The sequence below is a fragment of the Rhea americana genome, unplaced genomic scaffold (assembly GCF_003343005.1).
Source record: "Rhea americana isolate MKP2758 unplaced genomic scaffold, rheAme1 scaffold_99, whole genome shotgun sequence".
NCBI classification, from domain to species: domain Eukaryota; kingdom Metazoa; phylum Chordata; class Aves; order Rheiformes; family Rheidae; genus Rhea; species Rhea americana.
Genome location: NW_028187188.1, coordinates 743,653 through 770,036, shown reverse-complemented (window position 1 = coordinate 770,036; position 26,384 = coordinate 743,653). Strand labels below are relative to the sequence as shown.

At 40.5% G+C, this 26,384-nt stretch overlaps 2 protein-coding genes across 5 annotated transcripts in view; one reads left to right on the top strand and one right to left on the bottom strand.

The window, feature by feature from the left end:
• The window catches only part of MTTP (microsomal triglyceride transfer protein), a 28,052-nt gene extending 20,543 nt beyond the window's left edge, over nt 1-7,509 (bottom strand). Inside the window, exons 1-3 of the mRNA XM_085325607.1 lie at nt 7,449-7,509; nt 2,385-2,572; nt 1,748-1,891 (exon numbers count right to left, since the gene is read on the bottom strand). Of these exons, the coding sequence (XP_085181733.1) occupies nt 1,748-1,891; nt 2,385-2,572; nt 7,449-7,509 (393 nt within the window). The remainder of the gene's footprint in view (nt 1-1,747; nt 1,892-2,384; nt 2,573-7,448) is intronic.
• A 4,296-nt stretch (nt 7,510-11,805) lies between these two features.
• On the top strand, nt 11,806-24,287 carry TRMT10A (tRNA methyltransferase 10A). Of its 4 annotated transcripts, none has more exons than XM_085325601.1 (8): nt 11,806-11,855; nt 13,678-13,979; nt 15,001-15,163; nt 17,067-17,138; nt 17,640-17,714; nt 18,732-18,881; nt 20,028-20,133; nt 23,882-24,287. In XM_085325601.1, the coding sequence occupies exons 2-8, from the start codon at nt 13,759-13,761 to the stop codon at nt 24,046-24,048; spliced, it is 954 nt and encodes a 317-aa protein (XP_085181727.1). In that variant the 5' UTR covers nt 11,806-11,855; nt 13,678-13,758; the 3' UTR covers nt 24,049-24,287. The 4 variants fall into 4 exon arrangements, with proteins under 4 accessions (XP_085181727.1, XP_085181731.1, XP_085181730.1 ...); XM_085325604.1 differs by lacking the exon at nt 11,806-11,855 and adding an exon at nt 11,978-12,091; XM_085325602.1 differs by lacking the exon at nt 11,806-11,855 and adding an exon at nt 12,100-12,445.
• The last annotated feature ends 2,097 nt before the right edge of the window (nt 24,288-26,384 follow it).

Genomic DNA, 26,384 nt, shown 5'->3' with positions numbered 1-26,384 from the left:
CATAGAAATGTTCCTTGCCAAGATGTGAATTGAAATGCGCTGGCTTTACGTCCCATAGTAGGTCTTGCCTCCTTCCTCCCCTCATGCACGTATCTGTTGCACTTTAATCACAGGTTACAAAAAAACAGAATGAATATAGCTAAATTACAGTTAGAGTGACTCAAACGACGTGTCACATACATCACAACCTTTGAACCATATGGATCAACTGTTGTGCTTGAGCCTCTCCTCTGGTTACAAAAGACTTTGCACCTCCACTTTGCATTCAAGGTGCTTTGAAAGTGCACTTATTTCGGGAATGTAAGCACTATCAGTGTGTTATCTCAGGGCAACCCTAGAAAGAGAGATCACTGTACCAGGGATGAAAGTATCGCACTGCAGAGAAATCAGAAAAGCAGTGCTCAGAACCTATCGTGTGGGGAAAAGCCCAACTTTTTAATACTACATCTCAGTCTTAGCATAGGAACAGCATCTACCAGTGTATTGGCAGTGTACTGGGAGCAGATATATTTCAGCTGTGTTCTTTGGATAATTCAAGCCTCGTTTAGGGATGTGTACAGTTGGGAGCCAGTGCTGTTCTGTTTCTTTTCATGTTATATAAAACTGATGACAAGGCTGAGTCTGAAAGTTACTGAGCAGGTCTGAGAGGAGCTGCAATTCAGTAGGCTGAGCTGGAGGCCAGGGTGTGTGCTCAGTGCCTATTTACAGCAGTAGGTAAAGATCCTGTTGGGATAAGGTGTCACAGCCCTCATTCAGCTCCGCAGGAGAGTAAAAGGGAGTGTGGCCTTCAACCTTCCTCCTTTCACACTGCCCCTCTGCTGCGCACTGCTCGGGCTGCGGCTGGGAGAGCCGGGCTGCCGGCCYGCTGCTCTCGGCCACAAGCAGCAAGGGGGTGGGCGAGCATGGAGAGGGGGCAGGARCAGCCACGGCTCCAGCCTCGCTGCTCCCTGGCCAGAGGGGGAGGCTGAGCGCAAGGGGGCAAGTGAGCCACTCCACAGAAAAAGGGAGAGATGAATTTGCTTCATTGCCTTTCTGAGCAGGACAGGGACTTTGAGAGCTACAACTGGAGATGGGTGCTCCGAGGGCGGGAGACTGTGCTGCGGTCCTCTCCCAGGGCAGGGTGTAAAATCCAGCCTGTCAGTGAGTGCATGCAAACCGAGGCGCATTTGCTCACAGATCCTTTTCTTCTGATTTTTGGAAACAGTTTGTCAGTAGAGGAACAACATGAAAGGCTGTAGCTCTTTCAGCATCAGGCTAAATAAGCAAGGCAGAGAGGTGRGTAAAGCAGTAAAGCTCAAATGGTTGAGGTAGGTTTAAAGTTAGTAACACTGTTCTTGACAGGCTTGGTATAGTCTCCCTCATAATAAACTGTCTCTCCTTTTCTGCCTTTAGACCTTGGATAAAATCCTAGGCTCACTGAAGTTAACAGCAAAAGCCTTACACAGTGCCTTTGTATATATATATATATGTATGTATTTATATACATCCAAATATATTTGTGGCCAGTATGTTAATTGTTTTCTTCATACTCTATGGTATTCTCAAAGCACAARGGGCCTGGTGGGCTGGATGAGCCCCTTGCACAGGAAGATTACACTCTGTTCCAAACTGCTATATTTTAGGTAGAAAGATTGTATTGTATTAAGAAAACTAAGTGGATTGTGAATTGTTCTCCAAGCCTGTAAGGAAAGAGTTGTCTCAGGTTTCCTCRGGGATTATGTGTGAATTTTAAAAGATGAGGCCTTACTTTTCCACGGGTTAACTGAAGAACTATGGGCCTCCGTAAAGCTTCCAGATATTCTTTCCCAATGATCTTCTCTGTGCTTTTTCCTTTGAAGATGCTTTTAGTATCTGGACGTTCATTTACGTTTTCAACTTGGACATCTCTTATCTAACAAAGTAAAAGCAGAGAAAATTCATGTGGAGAGCAGTCTAGCATTGTACTGGGCATGAAACTGAGAGTCACCATTGGGGAAATACTCAGCTTAAAGGTAAGCACCAAAGCCTGTTCTTACTCAGCACATGTTATGATGCTCTGGTAAGAGTTGACAACCAAGAACTTAAGGTAATCTACTACCCATCCCCTAGGTGCTTGCACAAAATTTCTTTGAAGCTATGGAAGCTGTATGAAGCAATTTCAAAATATAGGAGATATTTTGCAGTTCTGGCTTATGATGTTAGATACATTTTTGCAGAAGTCATTCTATAGGAGACACCTAATTGAGAAGAAACAGTAGTTGATGAGACTGTGGAAGAATAAAAGACTTAGCTCATCTTTTGAAAACATGTTCTTCAAGAACTGTCTGTTTATGTAGTCAATTAAACAATTAGATAAATGCATAAAGAGTTGGGCATGTTTGAAGTTTTATGATGGCATCGGTTACCATAATTTTGATCAACTGGTCATCATCGTTGTCAGGATTTCTCCATAAAAGGTTGACATCCACACCAGAAGATATTCGGTAGCCTGCACTATCCTGTAGTGATGCTTTAATCTGATCAATAAATACTTCAGTTGAATAAGCAAATTTATATATCTTGTCATTATTTAGGCTTGGTCCAGTGGTGTGCCCTGTTTGGAAAGAGCAGGATGAAAAATGTAGTATTTTAGAAATTATCAACCCTCATAATCTCTCATTTTCTCTAAAAATCACCTTTAGAAAAATTAAAACTGTGATTGTCAACAAAAGACATATGGAACTGATCCTTCTACCCTTGCTTTCAGGTGCTGTCCTACTGGGGCTGTATTGCAGCTATTTTGCTGTGATTAAATTCCTATTAATCTAAGGTTAAAATGTCTGTAAAATTCTTTGTTCTAACTCTGCATTGAAATACAAAAAAAAGTGACTTTCTTTACACTGGATATTGTAACATTAGAAATTAATACAAAGCTGTTTGCAAATTAAAACACTATAAGGAATCCTGCAATGTATATGCTTATAAATTTGAAATGTACTGACATCTTTTGTTGGAGCMAATAGAAATTGCTCTCTGCAACTTTTGCACATTTACTGGGAATTTGTCTACTGAGAGCCTTGTCGTGAATGTAATGAAGACCTTGGGAAAATACTTTTTATCAAATAATTAAGCTCTTGTTTTTTGAGTTAAAAAATGTCTCTGTAGCCGTGTCTTTGTTGTTAGATTTATACTGATGTATTTTAAGGGATATAGAACACCACTWCCTAGCACAAATCCAGTTTTCCAACTTGCATACCTGATTTTTATGGTGATATTTCCATTTGTATTAACAACAGATTGGATAGGCTATTCCCAAGGAATTCAGTTTAAGTGTTGTTTGTGCAAATGAAGTCTGTAGTAGTATAGAAGTCTTTTTTTTTTCTTTTACAAAACTATTTGTGCCCTATGCCTATATCCTTCCCTATCTTTTCTTTCTCTCGTGYGCAGTTCTGTGGGAAATGTGTACCATTGTAACACCAGTGTCACAGGTCTCTACAAAGCCTCAGGCACAGGAATTAGACCTGCGCCTAAGAGCCTTCATGGTGTTTGCATTCATTCYGGTACGCAGGAGAAGCTGTATCATTTGAGCTTTAAACTGCATTAAGAAAAATGTTACTGCAATTTTTTTTAACATGATTAAGGAAAATCAATTTCTTCTTGAATAGTCTTTAAATATTTTGTTATGTAGGATATACATGAAGTTCCTTTTCACTGTTTTCAAGGGCTTCCCTCCTTTGGTGTGGTTGGCTACAAAGGTCTCTTCCACACAAGAACATCTGATGAACTCAGTTTGTAGAGGGAAGGGAGGAGAACCTGGCAGTACACAAAGTGCTGTTACATCCGCAAAGTAAATACRCATACAGTGACCTTAGGTGCTATCTGTCAGTATCAACAACCTAGCCTCTCAGAACCTAATGCTGCACCACTGAAACCAATGGGAATTTCTTCGTGGAATTCAGTAGGTTCCGAGCAGAAATGAAAACTATAAACAGTTAAACCAAGAAAAGTAAAGTGCTGTCCTCAGGGAGATGCATCTCAGTCTTATGACAAGTATAGGAAAAAAACAAAAAAAAAGAAAAGAAAATCTACCAAAACATCTCAGACAGATTCTTAAACATGCTGTAATGCAATCAGTGTGTTCAAAGTCCCTTGCAGAGAATCAGCAGGCTATCTTGGTATATCTTGTGTTCCTCAGTTCTTTATTTGGCTCCGCTAAATAAATTTAAATTCACTGCATTAGTAAAAAGGAAGAACAAAGTACTTGTTTATTCCACAGTCAGATTTTAAGTCCTGTTTAGGCACACCCTGTAATCCCATCATGGCTGGACAGATTTCTTCTGAAGTGCTCAGAGATTCCAAAAACACGTTTTTTAAGGTTTCGTTTGCTTCTTTCTCCTTTTCAGTCAGATGTCATAGCACCACACTAAGGTCAGCTTCAAAGCATCATTCCTTAAGCAAAAAGACAGCCCCACCAAGTCTGGGCTACAGTTTGTATAAACTGGCAAAGCTACACAGAGCTAATCCAATTTACAGTATACGCCAGTTGAAGATCTGGCTCAGCAAGTTTGGTAATGCCTGGGGAAGCAGCTTGTTTGCACGTGAGACCTCGAAGTTATGACTGTTGATTTTCTTTGCAAGGATGCTAAAGTATTTATGCCAACATGAGGCTGTTTTTGTTTTGTCTTATTTTTATGTCTACTTTAAAAAAAAGAAAAATCACCTAGAACTGTAAAACCCTTCCTCCAGGTTTGCCATGGATTTCCTGGTGGCTTTGCTTCACCCATTTCCCTCACTTCCATCACATTTGAAGCGGCATTGCCGTGGAGAGCAGAGGGTGCTCAGTGCCTGCCCAGAGACTGGCAGTGTCTTTCAGGAAGACCCGTGATTCCTTGGAATAACTCTCTGAGAAGGTTGTTTCCTGGTTTGAAACGTCCTTCATTTGCAGAAGAAGTGGCAGTACTAGTGATTTCATATCAGCTGAGATTTTACAAGTGCAACCCTCTAGGTGCTTTCTAAACACAGAGGATGACACAGACCTGTCTAAAGAGAAAAGACTCGGGGGGAAGCACGTCCAAGTAAAATGATCAGGGTGCTGAGACACGTCTTATTAGTTACAGTGGATGTTTGTGGTTTAGCTCCATCTCTCTTTTCAATTAAAGGCACCTTACCCCGTCCTCTTCCTTTCCCACAGTTCAGCGCATAGTTTTTTTTTTCCTTTTTGCAACAGTTCCTTCCATTTTACTCCCTTTCCACATTTGTTTGTCTTYGTATACAAAAGAACTGTTCACTTCTCAGGGAAATGGATGCGCAAATGATGCAGGCAGGCAGTTTCTTGTGAGTGCCGTAGAAGAGATGAGTATTGGCAAAGTGTTTGGGGGAGACAGAAGAGTATTGGGGCTTGAAAGTTTTCCCCATTCCATATGCAGAAAATGCTGAGGGAGCCAAGGCAGATGKGTTTAGCTGCAAGCCTGGTATCACTCAGGGTAAAGGATGACCCAGTGGTGGATCACGGTAAGAGAAGGAGCAGGGATGAGGCAAAAACAATGGTACCATTTAAGAAGAAATATTCCTACACCTTTCTCGGTTTYTTAAAAAACAAAAACATCCTGTCTTTAGGAGCTCCTTCCTTTGTATTCCACRTAGTGCTGTGATCCTTGAAGCCCTTATCGCCGTTCCCATTTCGGCTGATGGCAGACTTCCCACTGACTGAGAAGGGAGCAGAAGCGGACGTAAAGACTGCGTTCGGTCCTAYTGTCTTGGGGTCAGAAGTGGACTGCGCAGCTTTCAAGGTGGAGTGCATAACACATGGTTTGACTGTTAATGTTAAGTGTCTGTCATTAAGGGTAACATGCCAATTCTATAATTAAATCGTGATACTGTATAATACAGAAGGTTAGACTGCATGAGTAGAGACAGCTGTCAAGCCTTGTGCCTTTTATTAATACATACGGCATGCAGAGCATGTGCATCTCCAGCTATGAGCTGGCTGTACGTCCATAAATTATATTTGCCAGTTCTTCTGATAACTGGATAGCTTTAAAAACAAAAATCATCTATTTATTTGAAAATATTTTTCAAATTAAACTTCAGTAAGAAAGTTGCGTGCTGCTGATCTAGCTGATGTAAAAGTAAAGAATATTCATTCAGTATTTTTAAAAGGCAGTATGGCTTAGTGGACTGAAAGGCAAGACTCTAATCCTAATCCTAGCTCTGTCATTGAGGCACTAATTGGCCTTGGGCCAGTTACTTAGCTCTCAGTCTCAATTTTCTCCTCTGCACAAGAGAATGAGACCTTGCAGAGCTGATTGAAGGATTAATTAATCAGAAAATGTTTGCACAGTACACCTGGGGATGTAAAGTGCCAAATACTCCTTCACATCAAGAAAGAGCTTTGCTTAATAATATTATGGAGAAGCTGGGAAGAGCAGATACCAGAAACTTGGCCTGTAAGAATCTAGCCATAAATGTTACTTGGCAGCGTTGTGAAATACACTCGCTGGTAGAGGAACTGCCTGCAAGCTTCTGTGCTTTATAACSCCTGTCATGAGGGGTAAGGATGTAGGGAGGAAGGTTGCTGCTCTCTGCTTACACCRATACACGGTGTCCCAGGTCCGTTACACAGAGCAGGAAGAGGCACCTATGGGAGTCCCTCTGCAACCTTTTTGACAGCTTAACCCAGGACCGGCAGCTCCTCTTCCCTCCTTGCTGAGGACATTTTCATTCAGCTAGAAGCATAAGAGTTGGCTAATGTCACACAACTGCTGCTGTCAGAGCACAGACTGCTGTTACAGTGAGGGTCTTARAGGACTTGTGTATTAAATAGCTATTCAGATGTCCTAAAAGTCCTGTAAATTTAATGCCAGACTACACAAAGCGCCACTACTGAAAGAGACTTTCCTTTACTTCATACGCTGTCATTGCTAGAGTGGGCAGTTCCCAGATTTTATACCCTTGRCCTCTGTCCAGGACACCTGAGTAAAGCCCTTGCGCCAAGAGCTTGTGCAGGCATCCAGGTTTTTGTGACTTATTGCAGATCAAGCTCCTTGTGAAATTAATGGGATGCTTGTTACAAACTTCAGTGGTAGCTGAGTCAACTGTGCAGAAGATGAAACCTGCAGAGCCCTGAGCACTTTCTAGCTGTGATCCACTAGGGCACTTCTGTGGGTGTTTATCTTTTAAGCACGTGAATAGCATCTTTCAAGTGACTGCCTCCACTGCCTGTCCTGACTCAGCAAGGTCAAGATCCCCAGTTTCCTGGCTCAACTGCGGGTCCTGTGCACCTGAAAATACTGTCTTTTCCATCCYCTGTGCTGACAAGAATGTTACAAGTGCTTAGACCACTGTAATTCCTAAATGCATTTTGCATTACCGAAGAGTACCTGAGTAAATATGTTCGTTTCTGAGCCAAAATATACATCAGTACACATACACTGATTACAGCTTCATTGAGTCCTATGTCAAATGAGAAACCAAGCCCAGCACGGACCTACCTTTAACAGAGGCTGAATACGTGGAAATGATGCAAAGGAAAAGCACGGTGAGAAGAATCATGGTCAACTCGCCTGTGCTCCTGACCACAGCATTAAATGTTAAAGCCTTGGAGAAATGAACTGCTCAGACTGGAGTGAAGCTTGCAGAGAGAGCCGCTGAATCTGCTCCAGTGTTTATCTAGATGTAGTAAAGGTCAGATTCCAAATTCCACTCTCAGGTACTAAGTTCATTGAAGGACTTCCAGTTAATTATTAAGAACTGAAGTAGCTGACGTGTTTTACCCATTTTATTGTTCACCTCRGCTTTCGGTTTTGAATACTAAACTCATCTCTTTTTTAGCAGCCCCAGCCTCTATATTACATAATTACAGGTTAGAGACTGAAAAGATGAATTAAACCAGCCATTCTGTCCCACCCCGCTGAAAACTAATTGCTTCGTTAGGTCTAGGAACCAGACTGACACTCTGGCCTTTGGGAAGGCAGTCCCACAAACCATCAGATTGTTCTCCTTTTTACCTGTATTTTCCCCGTTTCTCAGGGTTACTTTACCGCATCTCCTGATAACTAACCCACGTATTTCCTCCTTCCCCTTGAGAGCAAGTCTCCATTGCCATACGGTGCGGAGCTTCACTGCCAGAGGGCTGATAAGCGCACYCTTGTCCCTCACGTCCTGGTGTGGCAGGGGACAGACCCCCACGCGTTGCTTGGCACATCTGGCACACYAAAGTTGTGGAGGGGTCATCCTCTCCCTGGGCAAACAAAACCACCCTAGTTTTGCAGGGCGGAAGGGTCCCTTCCTATTTATACAGAGAGATACCTGTGAGCAGTTACCAAACTCTTTCTCTGCACTCTGAGAGGTCATTTTAAAAAGAGAGATTTTCTTTTCCCCTCCACAGCTGTGTTCTGTAAATAACTCCCAGCCATGGAATAATTTCTCCTAAGCTTTGTTATATTTTCTGTGTGCTATATTCTTGCATGGTAAGAGTTAGGAAATCCATGTGTATATGTCTGTTTCTGAACCGCAGCTGATCCTTTTGTTATATTCTGTAGCACTTGGGAAACAAACTTTTCAGGCCTTCTGTACTTTCTTGAAAAACTGAGTACACCATCACTGTGCAAAAAATAACACTTCTAGCTAGAGACCTGTACCTATACCAGTACAGATTCTGCTTTGGAAACACAGAGTTTACCCTTCATTCACTGGGASGAGTTGATGATGGGCTGAAATCTGGAGAATAGTAATCGTTCTGTTCTTACACTCTTGGGACATACTCAGGAAATGTGTTTCTTCCCTCAAATCAAGTTAAAAAATGCCTCTCAGGCTCTAAAATATTAGAGGCCAAATCCTCAGCATATTCTTTCAGACACCAAAGGAATCGAATCACCTTAGTTTTGCCAATTACAGTACCTAAGGATATTGCCATCACATATGTGTAGAGAAATAAAGCACATATATTTTAATGTGCCATATATATGTGTATGTGTATATATATATATATCATGCACACTTGGTATATTCAGGTAGACAAATACTCCTAAAACTTACTTAAAAACATGGGCCCTGAACCTCATCTCTGTCATGCCAGGAGTAAATCAGTACTAACATCCTTGAAGTCAGTGTTAACTAGTGGAAACAGTTTTGCACCCACCAAAATGCCTTACACTGGGAGKTTGCAGGATCAAACCCTGAAGTACGCCTCAGGCCATGCTGGCATACGTTCTAGGGTCAAAGTATTACTGTTGCTGCACAGTTTCCAGAGTCCAAACAATAAAGCTCATATCTTTATGTGACCTAATAAAACTAATGAGATTTCCTCACATCTTCTGAGGTTAATGAAATGCTTTTGTCTTCTCTTCACAAATGACAGAGTGAAGCTTTTGGCTTTCAGCGCAAACTTTCAGCTATACCCACCAAAGCACCTAAGTCCGTCTTTTCCCTTCAGCTAGTGCCCAAATGCTCCAGCTCTGTTTCAGGCAATAATGTTCCTAAGACACCCACATTTCTGCCATGGGAGACAGAAGAAAGGATATGCATGGCCAACCACTCTCCAAAGGTGCGTTCTTCAGGCGATTCAYATCCTAATCTTCCCCTTCTTTACTGGCCTATGGGGCCCAGTCTACCCGGCACTGACAGCAAAAGGCATTTCTTYGCCCTTGCTCCTTTGCTGACCCTCCGAGGTGGTGGTAGCAGTTTGTGTGGGCAGGCCAGGCTGCTGTGGCGGGGAGGCTGGCGAGCGCACCACCTCGGGAGGCAAAACTGCCCGTTCTGGGTTTGCATTGCTGTGTCTTGTGCCCACCAGTTACGTTTTCCWCGTGGTGTGCCGCGGGAGCTCTGCAATGAGATCTGACCCACTGGGAGTGATTTCTGTTTACAAACCTGAGCCTCCACTGAGTATCTTTTTCCTCTCTCCATATTCTGCCACTTGCCCTGCAATGCTGCTTTTGCAAATGCTTTAAAATGCTCTGGAAAACTCACTATTTGAATGAGCATCTTGAAATGTCGTAATATGGCTATATCAAATAATTAAATTCAATTAGACAGTTCTTTCTAAGTATTTGCAACTGTTCAGGTCTTCATTTTGTCTTGTCATCACTTAGCACTTTGGCAGACTTTAGCACAGGAAATATTGCATTGCTCTGTGTTACTGTTTGAGGATCTAAGGGTCTGAATTAGCAATACTGCCACTTTGGAATCTGCAAAAWGAGGAAAACGAATCTGTAAATCAAAATGTCTGAACAGCTTTTTCTTTCCATGAAAAGGCACATCAGAGTACTGTGTGATTTTTTTAGGTGTCCTTTTACTTTTAAAAAAAGAAAACAAGCAAATGGGCTTCTATCAATAACTGGCCTGCAGCCTTTTAGTGACCAAATGAAAATGAAAGATTTTTTAYTGGGATGGTAATGCATTTGGACTTGTGTGATTCTGGTATGTAAATCTAGATATTAATAGTAATGTGAGTAAGGTTTTAAATAGATGCTAGCAAAAGCAAATCTAATTATTTTTAAAGTAACAAAGRAAATAAGCATCACAAATGAAATCAAATATTAAACATGAACAGCAGATAAAGGTCAGTGTCTCACTCTGGGACATACATACAGTTTTGTGAATTTAATATAGCAGTAGTAAATCTGAAACCAGCACTAAAATTGAAAGACTGTATATATCTGGAACCAATGAAATTTGAGATAAACATTGATGCACATGAAAAGGATATTATGGTAGCACTCACTGATATGTTTGCTAGCTTCAAGTGCCTCGTTAACCAGAGAAGAACAGATTATCTATATATTTAGGTTGCCCAAAATATATTTTTCTCATAATCCTAGTCTCCAGAATAGTTGCCTGTGCCTATGGAGCATTCTTTCCGCAAGTTGTCTGAAGAGGAAAAAAATGTCACCATTAGTTGGATATTGGCACTCAATCATCAAGAACTAATGGATTGTGGCCTTTTAAAACATGAAATGTGAAGCAACATGCCTCCTTTTGAAGGGGCAAAAAGAATACGGAATTGCTTGTGGTTCTCTGGAACTCAAATTCCGCTCTGAGGAATGCAACTATTTAAAAATACTTCTTTGGCCTCTGTGTGAACTCGGTATTGTCATCAAAACCATCAGATAAAAATAAGGTTTCTTACTTTTCACTGCTCTTAATCCTGTGGAGCCATCACAGCCATTAAGAGAGGGAACAGTTATTACTGTTATTCTCRTCGGGGTCATTAGCTTATCCTCTGAGCCTGCGACCATTTACTCGTGCAGATTTCAAACAATCAGCTCACTTGGGTGCATGTGCATGGGCAGACCCTGGAGTCTGGCTGCTGCACCCATGGCTGTCCTCACCTGCTTTTCTGCTACTGCAGTGAGAACAAAAAGCTGCAGAAGCGTAACTGACAACTAAATTCAGATAAATTCAGTTTGTGTCTAAAGCAATKGTGCAGAAGCACACAAAAAAATGTTCTTGAAGTGCATTTGGCATGGCTAGATTTATTTAATTGTAACCAAAAAAAGGGTGACGTAGCACCTAGTAACTGATGTATCATCTTCTTGAGCAGCTAAGCGAGCGTTGTCTTCCTGTTCTAAAATCTAAAGAATACTAAGAAATATCCTTCCAGCATACACACAAAAAAGGCACAGGACTCTTGAAGCCTCATTTTTTCTTACAGCCGTACCAGGCAGAGGGTGAAGCTGTTAAAAGCCCCTTCGGGGACGGCACGTTTGGCTGCCTGCCCGCGCAGCTCCCACCTGTCCGTGGGTTACTGCGCGCGCGCGGGGTTTCCGCTCAGCGCGACCGTTGGCGCTAACGGTCGCCCGCTGCTCGCCGGGATTTGAAGTCCGGGCCGGCAGCGCGAGACGCGCCTGCGCGAGCCCCGCCCCCTCCCTCCCGGGCCCTCGCGGTGGGGCGGCGCGCGGGTACGTTAACGGTCGCCGCGCCCGTTGATGCTGCGCCACCGCCGTTTGGGGGAGGGGGTGGGGGGGCGAGCTGAGGGGAGGGGTCGGTGCGTGGTCTCGGGGTTGGGTTTCCTTCGGAGGGAGGGGAGCATGGCTGCCTCCGAGCGGCATGGGGGGCGCTTCCTTCCCTTCTGGCGCTCGGCTGGGGCTGCCACCTGGGGGGTGTCGCGGCTCTCCTGGGCCGCGGCTGGGCAGAGGTGACCGCTTCTGTCGGGTTGTGAGGTAGTTTAGGGGCATGAGCCAAAAATAGGTGCATGTGCACATATATATGTGTGCATGTTTGTATTTTATACGTACATATATACATTATATGTAATATATATTTCATATACATGAAAAGTATCTCTGCGTGTGCGTATGTACGTACAGACACGTGTAAAAGTCAGGCGCCAGCCCTATCTGCGGGGTGTGTGCCTTGCGGTGGGTGTAGATGTGCCCTTGCCTTGCGGGGCTGTGCCTTTTGGCACGTGAGAGTATGTTGGTTTCTGAGGCCACAGAAACGGGAAAATGGGTGTTAATTCAGAGGAAAGTCTCTTGGTTTTCTGGTTTAGGTATGTGTTTGGTTGTTGTGTTACTAAAAAGGCAAGTGTATTTTTGTGTGTGTGTTAGCTTTGTAGATGCAGTGTTCTCCAGTGAGGTAGGTAGTATCTTTAGAAAATCATAAAACTTTGTTGAGGGCAAAGGGGCTATGTGTACAAAATAATAATAGTTGCCTTTGAAAAGGAGAGGGAGTATTTGTGATTTGTAATTTTTTGCTGAGTACAGAACATTTTTGCTGAGTAACAGTTTAGTCTATTTTTTCCCTTTTTTCTTCTTTTTTCCCTCCACCTCCCAGTGGGAGAAGAATAGGCAACTTAGTCTGTTCTTTCCCTTTTTGTTCAGTGCAGGCTTTTGTCTACTGACAGCTGTGTACTGACAGCACACGTTTGGTTATTTCAAATACAAGAAATAAATCAGTTTTGAAGGGGTACAGCTTGTTCACACTGTTTTTTTTGCTGAAGCTACTTCAGTCTTTTAAAAATTGTAGTAATCAAACACAGTCATAATTACCTCACAAGCTACTTAAATTTTTTTTTACTTAAATATCTTGTGTTTGCAATGTAGTCCTGTGTTTTCTCTTATATTTAATGCGTTATGGTTCCTTACTTGTGTGTGCTTATTATGTAGTGATGTGTGAGGTGGGAGGAAGGTAAAGGTGATGCTTTTAAATGGCAAAGTTACAGTATCAGAAAGTTTGAGGGATGAACTTTCACTTATAATTTTTAACATGATAAAGCTTGTTTCCTTTTGAAAATGCTGGCTTTGGGAAGTCTGCAGTAAATAACTTAGGTTCACAATGATAAGGCTCATTATTTAGAAGTCAGTATCTCGGATACAATTTCAGAATTCCCTTCTGTTGCATCCTCTTCACACACGTGCGCACCAGTTTGAAATCACTTTGAGCTGCCCCTAAGGGTTGCAAAAAACCCGGCAGGGTTTCCTCATATTTCAGCTTAGAATATTTTGTGTTTTCACAAAGTTTTTAATTAAAAAAAACTGTTGAATAGCTAGAGGTGAATATTGAGCTGAGTTTTAGACATRTTCTGAGTACAAGTTATCTTTTTTCCATGTATTGTGCAAGTTACTGTTTTGAGAGATACTAGCCAAACTTTAAGCAAAAAAACCCTCTCCCTTGTTCATGACTTCCGCTTTGTTCAGGTTTGTGGTAGGTGTAGAGTGATAGTCATTCCAATTGAACTTCTTCAAATAATCTTTCTAATAACTACTGTTCTGTTTCTTACAGAATTGGTAGGGGAAAAGCTTGCTTTTTATGAAATATTTACAAAGCATTAAGAATTGAGTCAGAAAAGACAACCAAAAGCTAATGTCTTCAGAAATGCCAGCAGAGAGTCCAGAGGTTCCAACAGAAAGCACTGTGCCTGCAGAGGTTCCTGATGTGCAAGGAAAGGTGAAGTCAAACGATGGTCAAGTAGAAAGACAGGAGGCAAGCTCAGACAAGGCACGATGTCTTGAACCCATGTCCAAGAGGCAAAGGAAGAAACTGATGAAGCAGAAACAGTGGGAAGAACAGAAAGACCTACGCAGGTATGCTTTGCAATATGGCTTTCCTAGGATCATGTGTAGTATTTAATGCTAATAGTAATAATGTGTGAGCGGAACTTGCATGTAGATTGCTTTAGCAAAGCAAGGCGGTTGAACTAGTTTTCTCCCACACCAGGTTTAAAGCAATAGTCACAGGCTGCTCCATCTGAGCATCGAGAAACTACAAAGGTAAGCATCCTGTCTTCATATTAGATGTGCTCCTCCTCTTGAAGAAGATACCAGGAAGGAGTCAAACTTGCTCATGTGTTTTTAACATGTTTGTCCAGAGGGAGAAATAGCGTGGCCTTTTTCCTTTCTGATTTGGCTGTGCACTGTTCTCCTGTTGCTGTCAGATTTGGTGAATTGTACAAACACTGAATAAAATTTACTTCTGACATGTAGAATATTGTGCCATGAATGATCACATTGATTTATGATCTACTAAAGCATTGTTTTGCAGAAGGTGGTGGATTTCTATATTGTCTTGTTGAAAGTGAGTCTGCAAAGGGACTGACCTTGGTTTATTCTATTCTTGCTGAACACAAAATGTTCCTTCCCAAGACAGTTGGCTGTTAACACAGTGCTTCTTAAGCTGTCTCTGGAACGTGATCCTGGGCTGTCTGCTCCCACTGGGAGGTGGAGGGAAAGAAGAAACAAACAGTTGCTTCAGAAATCCCTTGAAACGGTCTGTTCAGTGGAACAGAAGCTGTTTTGTTACTGCAATTTTGGTAGTATTTTTGGTTATTCCTGATACATGACCCGACTCAGAGCACTCATGAATCCATGAAACCTGCTCTATTGACTCCATTTGGATTTATGTCAGATATCTGTCTCTGTAGTTGTTATGTCCAGTACTTTGCAAATAAAGATGAGTTACCTGCTTTGTGCTGGTGTTAGCCTAACACAAATTCAAGCAAAAAAGACAAGTATAAACTACGTGGTCTTGGGACAGCTATCTTAATCATAGAAGTATGTTTTCATCTGTTTACTCAGCATATATGTACATATTTGTATCTTTCGTTAGGCAGAAACGAAAAGAAAAACGCCAGAAGAGAAAATTAGAACGTCAGTCAAAATTGGACCCTAATAATGACGGGAATGACAGAAAGCGTATGCGAAAGGAAGTGGTTCCTAGTACGCTTCGCCTCATTGTCGACTGCAGCTTTGATGACTTGATGGTGCTAAAGGTGAAAGAAATTTATCCCTCAGATAGAGATGTTGAATTGATATCTAATGTCAGTGTTGGTGTGATACGAGAGCGGAAATATTTTAGAGCAGACATCAGTGAATAGTTAGCATGTTTTAGGATGTAGTAACTGCTAGACCTTAATTTAACTGCTGAATTTTTTCAGGGCTTGGAATATACCTTTGTATAAGCTTGCTAAAGATCTTGTTTGTCCTCATGGATCTGTGGTAAGTTGGTTTGATTCCAGAGACAGAAATAGAGAAATAGTTTGTGCCTCGTGCTCACCTTGAAGTTGCACGCAGTTCTACCTCAAAATGGTTCTGCTGGAGAGGCTGCAAATGCCACATTTAGTTACTTTCCCGTTTGGATTGGACCTGAAGTTCCCAGCAGTGTTAGTGATGATCTGCGGAAATTTATAATTTTTAGCACTATGAGGATGCTGAGCTTTGTCTCAGTCACGCCAGAGGTAGTTGGGACAGGAAGACAAGCAAATTGGGCTGTCTCTCAGATATTACAATAGGTGAAAGAACTGGTGTGATGTTGAAAGGATAGGTAAATATGAGAAGGACCAATGTGATACCTGATGACTGATGAAGGTTCTTAGTCTGTCATTTTGAGATCAAAACACTGTTAGTGTTTACCACTAAAACAAAAGGATGTTAATCTGCAGCCTTCGGTGTTTGAGGCAAACTTTTCGCTTCCCTGTCTGTTCTACTGCTGCCACAGCTCTCATCTGCACTGGAAGACTGCTCAAATTCAAGCTTCTACAAAGCCTATCTAGCTGCTTGTTGAGTGTTATGCATAGCACGTTACAGCCCTAATGCAGCTGAGTGCCACTGACTGTGAGATTTTTGGGGAGGCTTCGGTTGCTAGGTTGGAACCAGGTTTCCTGAGGGCTCCTTGGCACTACCACAGAAGCAATCAGAGCAGCCCCTTGGTATGTTTTGGAGATGCTGCCTGAGTATATCCTGCTATGCTATATCCTTTATAGAACATGTTTCCTTCCCTGGGCAGGCAGAACTGCCATTTGGCCTGGTATAAAACCTGGTGCCTTTACTGCAGATATTGAGCAAGGTTGAAATGTCATAAGTGAAGATGTTTGTGGCCACTAGAGGTAGTTAATTAAACACTTTCTGGCTTCTCTGAAAACTTAAGCTGAAATATTCTAGTGATACAGTTTTTGTTCTTCACTTGAAATCCTTTAAAACTTGGAGGTACCCAAAGATTTGAAAATTACTACATGAATAAAAGCAACAAATTGTTGGGGTTGGTTTGTTTCTTAATGAGAATCAGTTACAAGACCACCTTCCTCATAGAACACTGACACTAAAAATGCTTAAGGTACCCTACAAAAAGGATGACTGATTAACAATATCTGTTGCATGTTATAGGGTACTAGTTACCTGTTGTCCAAATTTTTAGGTCAAAATGCTGGAACCAGCCACTAAATTATTTACGTTGTTTTGAGGTTCTTCAGATTAGTTACACATTTAATTTTCTTAACTATATACTACACAGTTTCAAGGCTTTACTGTGATTAAAAGACTGAATGTAGTTGCAGAGTGAAAAAACTGCTTGATTCCTCGATGAATTTTGAGGATGATATTATATAATCTCAATGATCTTTTTTTTGTTTGTTTTCTAGAATAATTCAAATCGAGTACATGCATAAAAGTATCTAAATACATGTTTTGTGGAAGATGTATATGTATCCATGTCAGCATAATCCCTCCACAGTGRCTCTCTTTTTTTTGAGACCAATGTGCTTACTCTTTCTCTCAGTAGTCATTTTTGCCAGTTAAAAGCTTCCTTTTTTTCTCTTTAGCTTCTGACTGGCTCATGGTAAAGCATTTTGTGGTGGTCTGTCTGAAGGACTATGTAAAAACAAATTGTGTTGTATGCAGGATGTTAAGAAGCTTCACAAGCAAATTCAGAGATGTTATGCAGAAAACCGCAAAGCATTTCATCCTGTGCAGGTATGCTTAAACTCATGTCAAGCAAACTGTGTCTCACGTACAAAGCATATGAGAAGGGTAGTACTGACCTAAACTGGTGACAACTGTAGTAGGCAGACAAAACAATTTGTTTAAACACTCTCTTTAATAAAATAAAGAGTACTTCTGTTCTAATAGATTAATTTTTAACCCATGTATCGTACAAATCATCATATATGTGAGGGAGTATGTGCATGCAGATGAAGAGCGCCATATACAGGCATGCCACTGAAACACTTTGTTGATGCTGAGTTTTATCTGTGACAGGTACAGCTACAAAAGAGGGACTGCATATGTGCAAAGAAAGCTTTTAAATGTGTCCCTAACTACAAGAATATGATCTTACATGATTTTCTTAGCTAAAACTCTTGAATTGTTATTTAGCTTAATAGCTAAGGGTAGAAAAAAGATTTGTACAGAAAGGAAGCAGATTGGCATATTAACATCTCAATATTATGTACCTTCTGTTTGTTCTTTTCTAAGTTTTACTTGACCAGCCATGGGGGACAGTTGAAGAACAACATGAATGAAAATGACAAAGGATGGGTGAACTGGAAGGTGAATAATTGACTCTCTTCCCCTCTCTTCTTACAGAAATAAAGATTATCGTTGTTAACTAGGTTGTTTGCTGTGAAGGACCTGTGCTTCCCCTTCCCCCCCCACCCCGACCAAGACATCAGAATAATAACGTGTTAGAAATAAGTGTAGCTCTTTATACTCTTAAATAATTTAATTTGATTAAGCCAAGGACTACTTGGCTTGAATCTGTTTTGTTTGTTTTGTTTTGTTTTTTGTTTTGGATCTCTACACACTTGTTTTTATTGAATAGATACCATTCTCTGAGAGCTTAGGCAAGACAGTTCTTCAGGCAGTTCCAGCAGCTGTTTGTCTTGACGGTGCACTTTTTTCTTGGAAAAAGCACTACTTTGAAGTCCTGGTGCAATTCTCTTGTGTGCTTTTTCTTTCTATTGTGTTGCCTCTCAACATGGAAGTGTTTTGTAGTGAATAAGCTTGGCTTGTTAAACTCACGTTTTTTTCTTATGACTCCCTGTTAAAACAAACCAATGTTCCAACAATTTTATCTATGCAAAGTGCTCTTCGTTTAAGGAATAGCTTTACTGTCAGCAGGCCTTGTGTCATGACTGCTTTTCAGAAGTATAGCACAAACCTCTCCTATCAATCAAGTAATGCTAACTAAGTAGGTACTTGTGGTTGCATTTTTAGAAAGGAAGACTTGAAAATGATTGGGATCCCTAGAGAACGCGTGGTAATTTCTGGAGAGAACGTGTGGAAACTTAGTTTTTTTTCTGAAGCTCTTCTGGGCTTTCAGAAACTTCCATGATAATTTTTGCAAGTCAGTGCTTTGGAGACCTGTGGTAGGGACTGGGGATTGTTCATGCAGAAAGCAATCTGCACTGTGGAGGAGAAAAAAAAATGAAGGGCGTATGGGCATATAATGAACTACATACTCTTAGCTTTATATTTGCTGGTTCCACCTCGGGTTTGTAAAACATATGGTTTGCCCAACAATTATTAGTCGACTGTAACTTCCTTTAACTATCTTGTCTTTTGGAGGATATCCAAATTAGAACAGAGCACTATAGCGAGCTAATAAAGAAAGAAGACCTAGTATATCTCACCTCAGATTCCCCAGATGTTCTCAGTGAGCTGGATGAGAAGAAAGCCTACGTAATTGGAGGTCTGGTGGATCACAATCACCACAAGGTAAATGGTGGCCACAGTTGTTCACAGCTTTTTGGAGGGAGGCAAGGTGGAGGGGGAGGGAGGAGAAGAGGAGCATCTTGTTTGACACTAGTGTTTTACCTGTGTAAACTAACAAAAATTATAAAATGTCTTTCAAAGAAGAAGACTTTCTTCGAAAAGGTTTGGAAGAAAGCAAAAAGTGTGTGGTGGTAGCAGTGACTTGTGTTCCAGAGTGCAGGCATGCTGAGGCTTTTTAGCATTTTCTCTTTTCATTTTAAATATAGTAATGGAATTAATAACACTGCTCAGCTTACCGAGGGCCATATTTTCAGACAGGAGGCTTTGGTTTCTGTGCATGCAGTTGCATGTATGCTTGTATGTGCATGTGCCCAAATATAGATGAAGAACAGTAGCTGAGTCTTGAATGTTCTTTTTTAAGAAGTTTGCCTGCACAGGCGAAGTAACACGTATGCCTCAGGGATCTGGTTCTATACCTGGACATGGGATCATGCTGTGTAGGTTTGGAGTGTTACAGAGAATGCTGCTGGGGAAATTAAAGCGCTGTTACTGCTCATCTTTAAATATGGTCCTGCATAATTTCTAGTGACCTATTTAATATTTCAATATGATGCTAAAAAAAAGGGATGAATCTTAAGCCTTACCAAATGATTGCAGCAGTTAGTCTACAGTTGAAGGCTCAGAGAGAGTTAAAGCAGGTCTTTTAGATAGTTGTTATAGTATGAAGTGTTTACTTGCTTCTTATACCACTCTATCCCATCTTGGCACAGGAGTTGCTAGGTTTAAAAAAAACCAAAACTTTATTCATCCTCTCAAATAATACCTAGTTGCTGCAATCTGAGTAATTTTGTAATTAAGCACAAAATCGTCTTTCAAACAGGCTATGGCTGTCACGCTCTAGAGTTGCAGTTGCCTAAGCAGATTTTGCAGTTAAKATCATCTTGACCATACACCACAGTGTGTCATGTATTTAAGGCAGTAAGTTTTCCTAAGGTAGCTCTCAAAGCATGTAGTGTCTTTCCTAGCAAATAACTCTTTTTAAAGCAAGAGCATGGCAATACTGGCAAGACTGGCCAGAAAACAGATGTAGTTATCTGTATAGGCTGATTTGAAATGTGAATTTGAAYTGGTTTTGTGCCTTTCCTGCAGGGAATTACTTACAGAAAAGCAGTAGAGTTAGGAATTGGTCATGCACAACTCCCTCTTGGAAACTTTGTGAAAATGAACAGTCGGAAAGTGTTAGCAGTCAACCATGGTAAGTCTTTAAATCACAGAATGATAGTATTATAGAATATATCTGCAGAATTAAACACTGAACCCTCAAAATGTGCATTACAGTGCAGATACCTTATTTTAATATTTTAGTATTTTTTTTGAATCCAGTTGCTTGTGGAATAAAGTAGTTACCCTGACCTTTTAGTATATGAATAAATGTAAAGGTAACTGAGGAGGTGTCTTAGTCACTTAGAAGTGCAAACCCTATTCTGTTGACCTTTGCTGTGAGTAATTTTTGGCTTTCTTGCTATCCTGGCATTGTTTCTAGGCTTGTAGGGTAAGTAAATAAAATCTGGAATCTATCCTGTGTATTTTGTCTCATTGGAGGATAAATATATGTAGATGAATATGTTTTGCCTTCTTCTGACAGGTTTATTAGGCAGCAGCTCCTTGGGTAACTCTAGCTTTAACCTCATTTGGTAGCAGCAGTGCTCCATCTGCTGGACTTTTCTTGCTGCATTTTTTTACCTGGACTCCTGGTTCTGATTGAAGTATACAGTTATGCTTAACCTGTTCTTGAATTCTCAACTCGCACACGTGCTTTTAATTGTTCACATCTACTATTTGGTATTTTTCAGTGTGATTAAATGGAAGTATGTGCAAGATTAGTGCTGCTCAGAACCCTACAGGAATTTCTTTGATAGTGTGTGAGGTTTTTGTTTTTGTACTTCTTCAGGTTCTTTTATCCTGCTGTTTCAGGTTTGTTTTACAGTTGAACACGTCTCTTGAAATAACTTTGTTCTTAAAATGCCATTGGTGAATGAGGCGTGCATTTGTGAGATAATAAAGAGTATTAAAGCATAGCAGAGAATATACCGTGGGGTTTTTTTTAATTATTATTACTGTGTCACTAGAAGTAAAAAAATTACCACAGCTCTTGTATTTGTAGCATTTTTCAGATTTCTAGAACTTGATCTTTAAATGTTGCTTTATATGTATTTTATGTATTATTCATCAAAAATTATAAAAGCTGTAGCTTTCTGTTACTGCTTTTCTGCAATAATCTTATACTGACCTCTACTGGCAACATTTTGGAGCCTGTTATCTAGAAGTCTACACTCTGCATATGATTGGATCACTTACATTGAGACTTTCATTTGTTTGCTTTATGGTCTTGTCCATGTTTCTTGTGCCAGGTTTTTAGAGATATTTATGCACCTAATATCACCCACACAATAAAATAGCAGATTTTTTTCCCCTACCATTTTAAAACATTTTTAAACTGCAGCTGAGAGGTTCTTAACACAAACTGATTTTGTGTGTGTGTGTGTGTGTGTGTATAAATATATAAAAATTATGTTTATTTTTAAGGTAAATCTTGTCCTGTAGCAATATTTTGCTTAAAGATTTCAGGCAGGAAAATTAAATTGTGAAAACGTGGAGGTAGCAGCTCAGTCCAGGTAATTGTAGCAGCTACAATTAAGGCTTTGACATATGCTGTAACCCTAGTAACATACAACCTAATCAAAAAGGACTATTTTCAGGAAGATACTACTTGACATGAGTGAGGTAGATAGAATCAAGCTGTCACTCAAATTGCATGTTATCAACTCTTTTGTAGGAGTGAAGGCTATTTCTACTAAGACTTTTGAAATTTGCTATGAATGCATCTACCTTGCTACTTTGTGTAACACTGTAATTGCTCACCTCTTCTACTGTAATTTGGCTTTTTGGGCTCCTACACTCAGTCCAGAACTTAACGCTTGCAAAGTACAGTATGTGGCTCAGCAGATAAGACTGAGAGACCTACTGGGTTCCTGTGGGACTATTTTTGAGAGGTGTGAATTTGGAAAGTCCCGTAGAAGAAATTCTCCCTTAACTGCATTGTCAGTCTTTGAAGCACTTTAAGTGGTGCCCTCTGGTGGTGGGAGACAGACAGACAGCGTCATTAAACGTGAAATTTGCTCTCCCCCACAACCTCTTTCAGAACAAGTCTTCAGAAATTTCCACAGGCAGTTAGTTCAGTGCCTGAACTCTGAAATTATCATGTTAAAATGTCATGAGGAACACGCATATGTGTGTTATATTTGATGCTAGAGAACTAGCAGGCTTTGTGATAGGTGTTTTTTTTTTAACTTGATCTGAAATTTTAAAACTTTAAGATCTGAGATTCATATTAAACACTGTATGCACAGCACAATTGCAAGTGCAGCTGAGAGAATTTGTTTCCTCCTGCTCTGATTTGTATCCTAAGGGTAATACTTTCTAACATATGTTATTAGACCAGATCGTTCTATTCCAGCATGCAATGAAGTCTAGTAACTGTTTCCATTGCCTTTTCTGCCCTTGCTTAATATTTTTGTTGCTATTGTAGTGCATCATGGATGTCTCTCTTGTCCTGTTCAAGTTTTTCTATTTCCATCAGTTCTGTTTATTCCACTGTGCAGATAAAGGAGGTTTCAAAACAAAGGAGAAGATGCATACTCACTGTACTCTTTGCCTTAAGCCACTATTTTTACCACATACTGTTGAAAGTTACTGCAGAAAGTGTATTAAAATAGTCTCTGGGAGATCATAACTTCACTGTATTTCTCAAGCAAATACCATAGTAAAATGAACACCTATTCTCAATCACTGTCATGGATAGCAGCTGGCTGTCCAGTAAACCTGGATCCAGGAAACCTCTAGTAAATGTGACACTCTTTTCTGTAATTTGACTCTCAGTGAGTAAGAGATCCATGTACCTCCTCCCTTCCTGAATGCTTGGCTGGCTTTCTGTAAGTTTTCTGTTTTCTTTTTTTTTTTTCTTCCACAGCTCCTTTGATCCTTTCTCATATGCTCTTGCTTGGCATTGAAAATGCTTGCGCTGGGTGCATTTTTTGAAGCTGGCATTCTCCAGCCCTGTTAGCACTCTTCTTGTAGTTTCAAGCTTGAGGAACCTCTTCTGTGTCCCAAATTTTTCACACTAGTCTGGTTACTCACCAACCACAGGGCCTCCTCCTGCCTTTACCACTTCTGCAGGGACACAGTCATGTTGAGAGTTCTGGTACTTCTCAACATCACTGACTTTTAAAATTTTGGACAACTGAGATTTTTCTAAATAGGAATGTGCTGATGAAATTTGCATATAATGCAGTTTGAGGGTATTGTCAGTCAGAGGAAGTTTTGAGATGAAAGAAGAGGAGTAAGAGTGACCTGAGAACTAGTATAATGGAAACAACAAGAAATTCACTAGTTCTGAAGGAAAGCATCACAAAATTGGGAGACTAATGACAAGATTTTTTGCCATAGGCTCATATTTCATCAGATGGAAATGAAAGAGAAAGATAATGAGGATGTGGCAAACTTTAGGAAGGCTTTGGGCTGTCTGTATGTTACAGCTGGGGGAAGAAACAAGGTCATTGTTAAAGTGCATCCAGAACAGTATTTCTGTCAAACTTAGGAAAGCATTAGTGCCAGTATAAAGAACACTTGCGAGACATGGAGTACTAGGAGGGACATCTTGTACTGAAGAGAAATGAATTCGAACTGGAGCAGCAGCAGAAAGGATACTGGAGTGATCAGGAGAATAGAGAGCCTATTCCACAAATGAAGACTCAAGGTGCTTGGCTTTAGACTGCAGTAGTAGCACAACTGCTTTGTCTGCTTTTGCCTATAGATTTTACTTTGAAGATGCCAAAACCAAATGCATATAGACCCCTGTAAAGATGGATTTGGGTGTGTGTGTTCCTATCACCAGTTCAGGTGTCTCCTGGTAGAGAAGTTGATGGTCTTTCTTGATGTTGCAGTGTTTGAGATCATCCTTGCATACCTGGAGAAGAGAGACTGGAAGGAGGCTTTTTTCAGTGTCTTGCCACAACGGAAAGGGGCTGTTCCTTTGGGAGAAGCCAATGATTCATCCAAACATTCTCCATCTGAAAAAGAAGATGGAGACACTGACTTGGAGAGCAACTAGGCTTCAGGATGAGATGAGAAAAATGAGATACGCTGTTCACGCAATAAAGTTGGGACACAAAGTAGTTAAACCCTGAAGACCGTCTGCTGCCCTTGTGATACTGAATTGTCTCAGTGCTTAGCAGTTACATAATGGCCCAGAACTGTTGATGGACAGAAAGGGTAAAGATAAATGCTATTTTTACCCTGAGACTTCAATATGAGTAGCTTTTTTAAAAAATAAATTAATGGCAGAAATTATTTTGTTTCCCACGGAAGCTATTTTATTTATATTTGTTTTGAGTTTTGTTATATTTGTGAAGTTGAATGTATTCCCAAAAGTCTAAAGTGTGCATTTTTTATCCATTTCTACTCTGATGTGTCTTAAAAGCAGTGTACAGTAGGAGTTCATATGACCTCATGTCCTGTACCAGTAGTGCCTGTTGCAAAATGTGTATGACCACTCAAAGAAAAAACAAAATTTCTACTTTTCCTGAGGGTCTCAACAGATAATTGCAAGCAACTGAGCTCCCTTTTTCAGCTGAGCCATACTGACTGATTTATATACCTGTGTTCAGCTGATTGGGGTTACTAGATGAAATATGAATGTGGAGCTAAGCCAGTATTCTGCACTTTAGTTCAAGTGGGATGAGTGTCTGCACATGTGCAAATTTTGTGGCTTGGTTGGCCCATAGTGCTTATTATATTGAGGTGGCTCAATTACTTTTGATTATCTATTACAACTTAGCAAAAACATATCCTGCAGTCTCAAAACAGTACCAGAAGACTGCTCAAGAATACCAGTGACTTGCAAGCTGCTTATTCAGTTTTAATATACCTGTATACTACATGTTACGTTGTCTGTCAAATATTTTTCCTTTGGGGGAGGGTGAAGTAATCTCTTTTTCAGTCTTGACTGGAAGCTCTGATCCAAACATTTTTTAATGGACTTCAGTACTTTTGCAAAGTAATGAAATGGATATCTTGGCGAGTGTGGCTTTATTTCACACCTGCAAGCCTGTCTCATGCCTTTCTTTTGTAGGGACTAGCCAGGAAGCTGCAGTAAATGTACTGGATTGTGAATAAGCATACACTGAATCTAAGTTGACTGAAGCAGCTTGTGCACAGGCTGGCTGAAGAGTTTAAAACCAAATCACGATAATTGTTCATCTCTTCTTACCTAGAATCAAGAGGGTGCTATAAATATGTATCTGTATATGGCTTGTATCTATTTCTAATCCTCTCTCTATTCCTGCTTTCAAATTTAAAACAGAAGTGGGGTCTATTTGGGTATTTGCATGGTCTGTAAAGGGTTGGCAAAAAACTAGTCATGACTTTTTATACCCAGTGCATGCTACCTCCTGTGCTTTTTAAATAACTGCTGAAAAGTTTCATCTGTTAGGAGCATGGACTGCAGATTAGTTTTTTTGTTAGGCTATGCAAGAGTGATTGCTTTTGTTGCAGAAACTAGATCACCTTTGGCACAAAAGAACAGCTGTTTTTATTTCTTCAGCAAAAACAAGTGCAAGTGTACCAACTGTTTATTACACTAATTCTCTGATAATAAATGTGTAAAGCAATTAAGTTACAAAGAGTTACACCTTTAGAGCTGAGGTATTGCATGCATGTTCATGCACATAGCACCTATTAAACCTGATCTTCGAATCTTCAGCCACTGTAAGTTTTTGTTTTGAGTATTCTTAAATGCGCCTCTGCCACAGGCTTGAGAGTGTAAGAGAAGGTCACATAAGCAAACTGGAGACTTGTGGAGGCATTCGGATAAGGTCCAAAGAAGTATTATGGAATTGTTTTATTGACAAAGCATTCTTGCCATGTGAAGGAAGTGTGTTATGGCTTAAAACACAACCTTTCTTGCATAGTCACTAGTGAAATTAGTGATAAAAATCAGGTAAATCAGACACCTACTTGCACGTGCACACGTGTTTTTTTCTTTAATCAAGCTCCGATGGGCTTCCATTTCAAGGTTTAACTTCTTGGATAAATTTGAAGCAGATTTCTGTCTTTGCTTTAATTTACAGAATATATGAATGACTGCAAGTGGTTGAGTTACTGGGTTGAGTGCCATCTGAGTTACCTTCAGTATCGTGACTGGTTAAACCAGATATATACCAATGATTTCAAGTGAACACATAACTGCAAATCAACATGGCTGTGTCTTAGTAGAGGTCTTGTATCACAGTTAATTCAGGGGCCAATAGCCTGTGGTACCTGTGAGCAAAGACAGCATGCAGGCAAAGTGTAAATGGCACAAAGCAGGCAGGAGCTGTGGCATTCTGAGAGACCCGTGCAAGAAGCAGCAGTTCCCACCAAGTTCTGAAGTCAGTTGGACTTCAGTGA

What these genes read in the sequence shown, in the direction of transcription:
- TRMT10A (XM_085325601.1), top strand. Translation starts at nt 13,759, where the DNA reads ATGTCTTCAGAAATGCCAGCAGAGAGTCCAGAGGTTCCAACAGAAAGC. An exon ending in AAGCATTTCATCCTGTGCAG is followed by an intron (nt 17,139 to 17,639) that starts GTATGCTTAAAC and finishes TTCTTTTCTAAG; the next exon opens with TTTTACTTGACCAGCCATGG. An exon ending in TGGATCACAATCACCACAAG is followed by an intron (nt 18,882 to 20,027) that starts GTAAATGGTGGC and finishes CCTTTCCTGCAG; the next exon opens with GGAATTACTTACAGAAAAGC.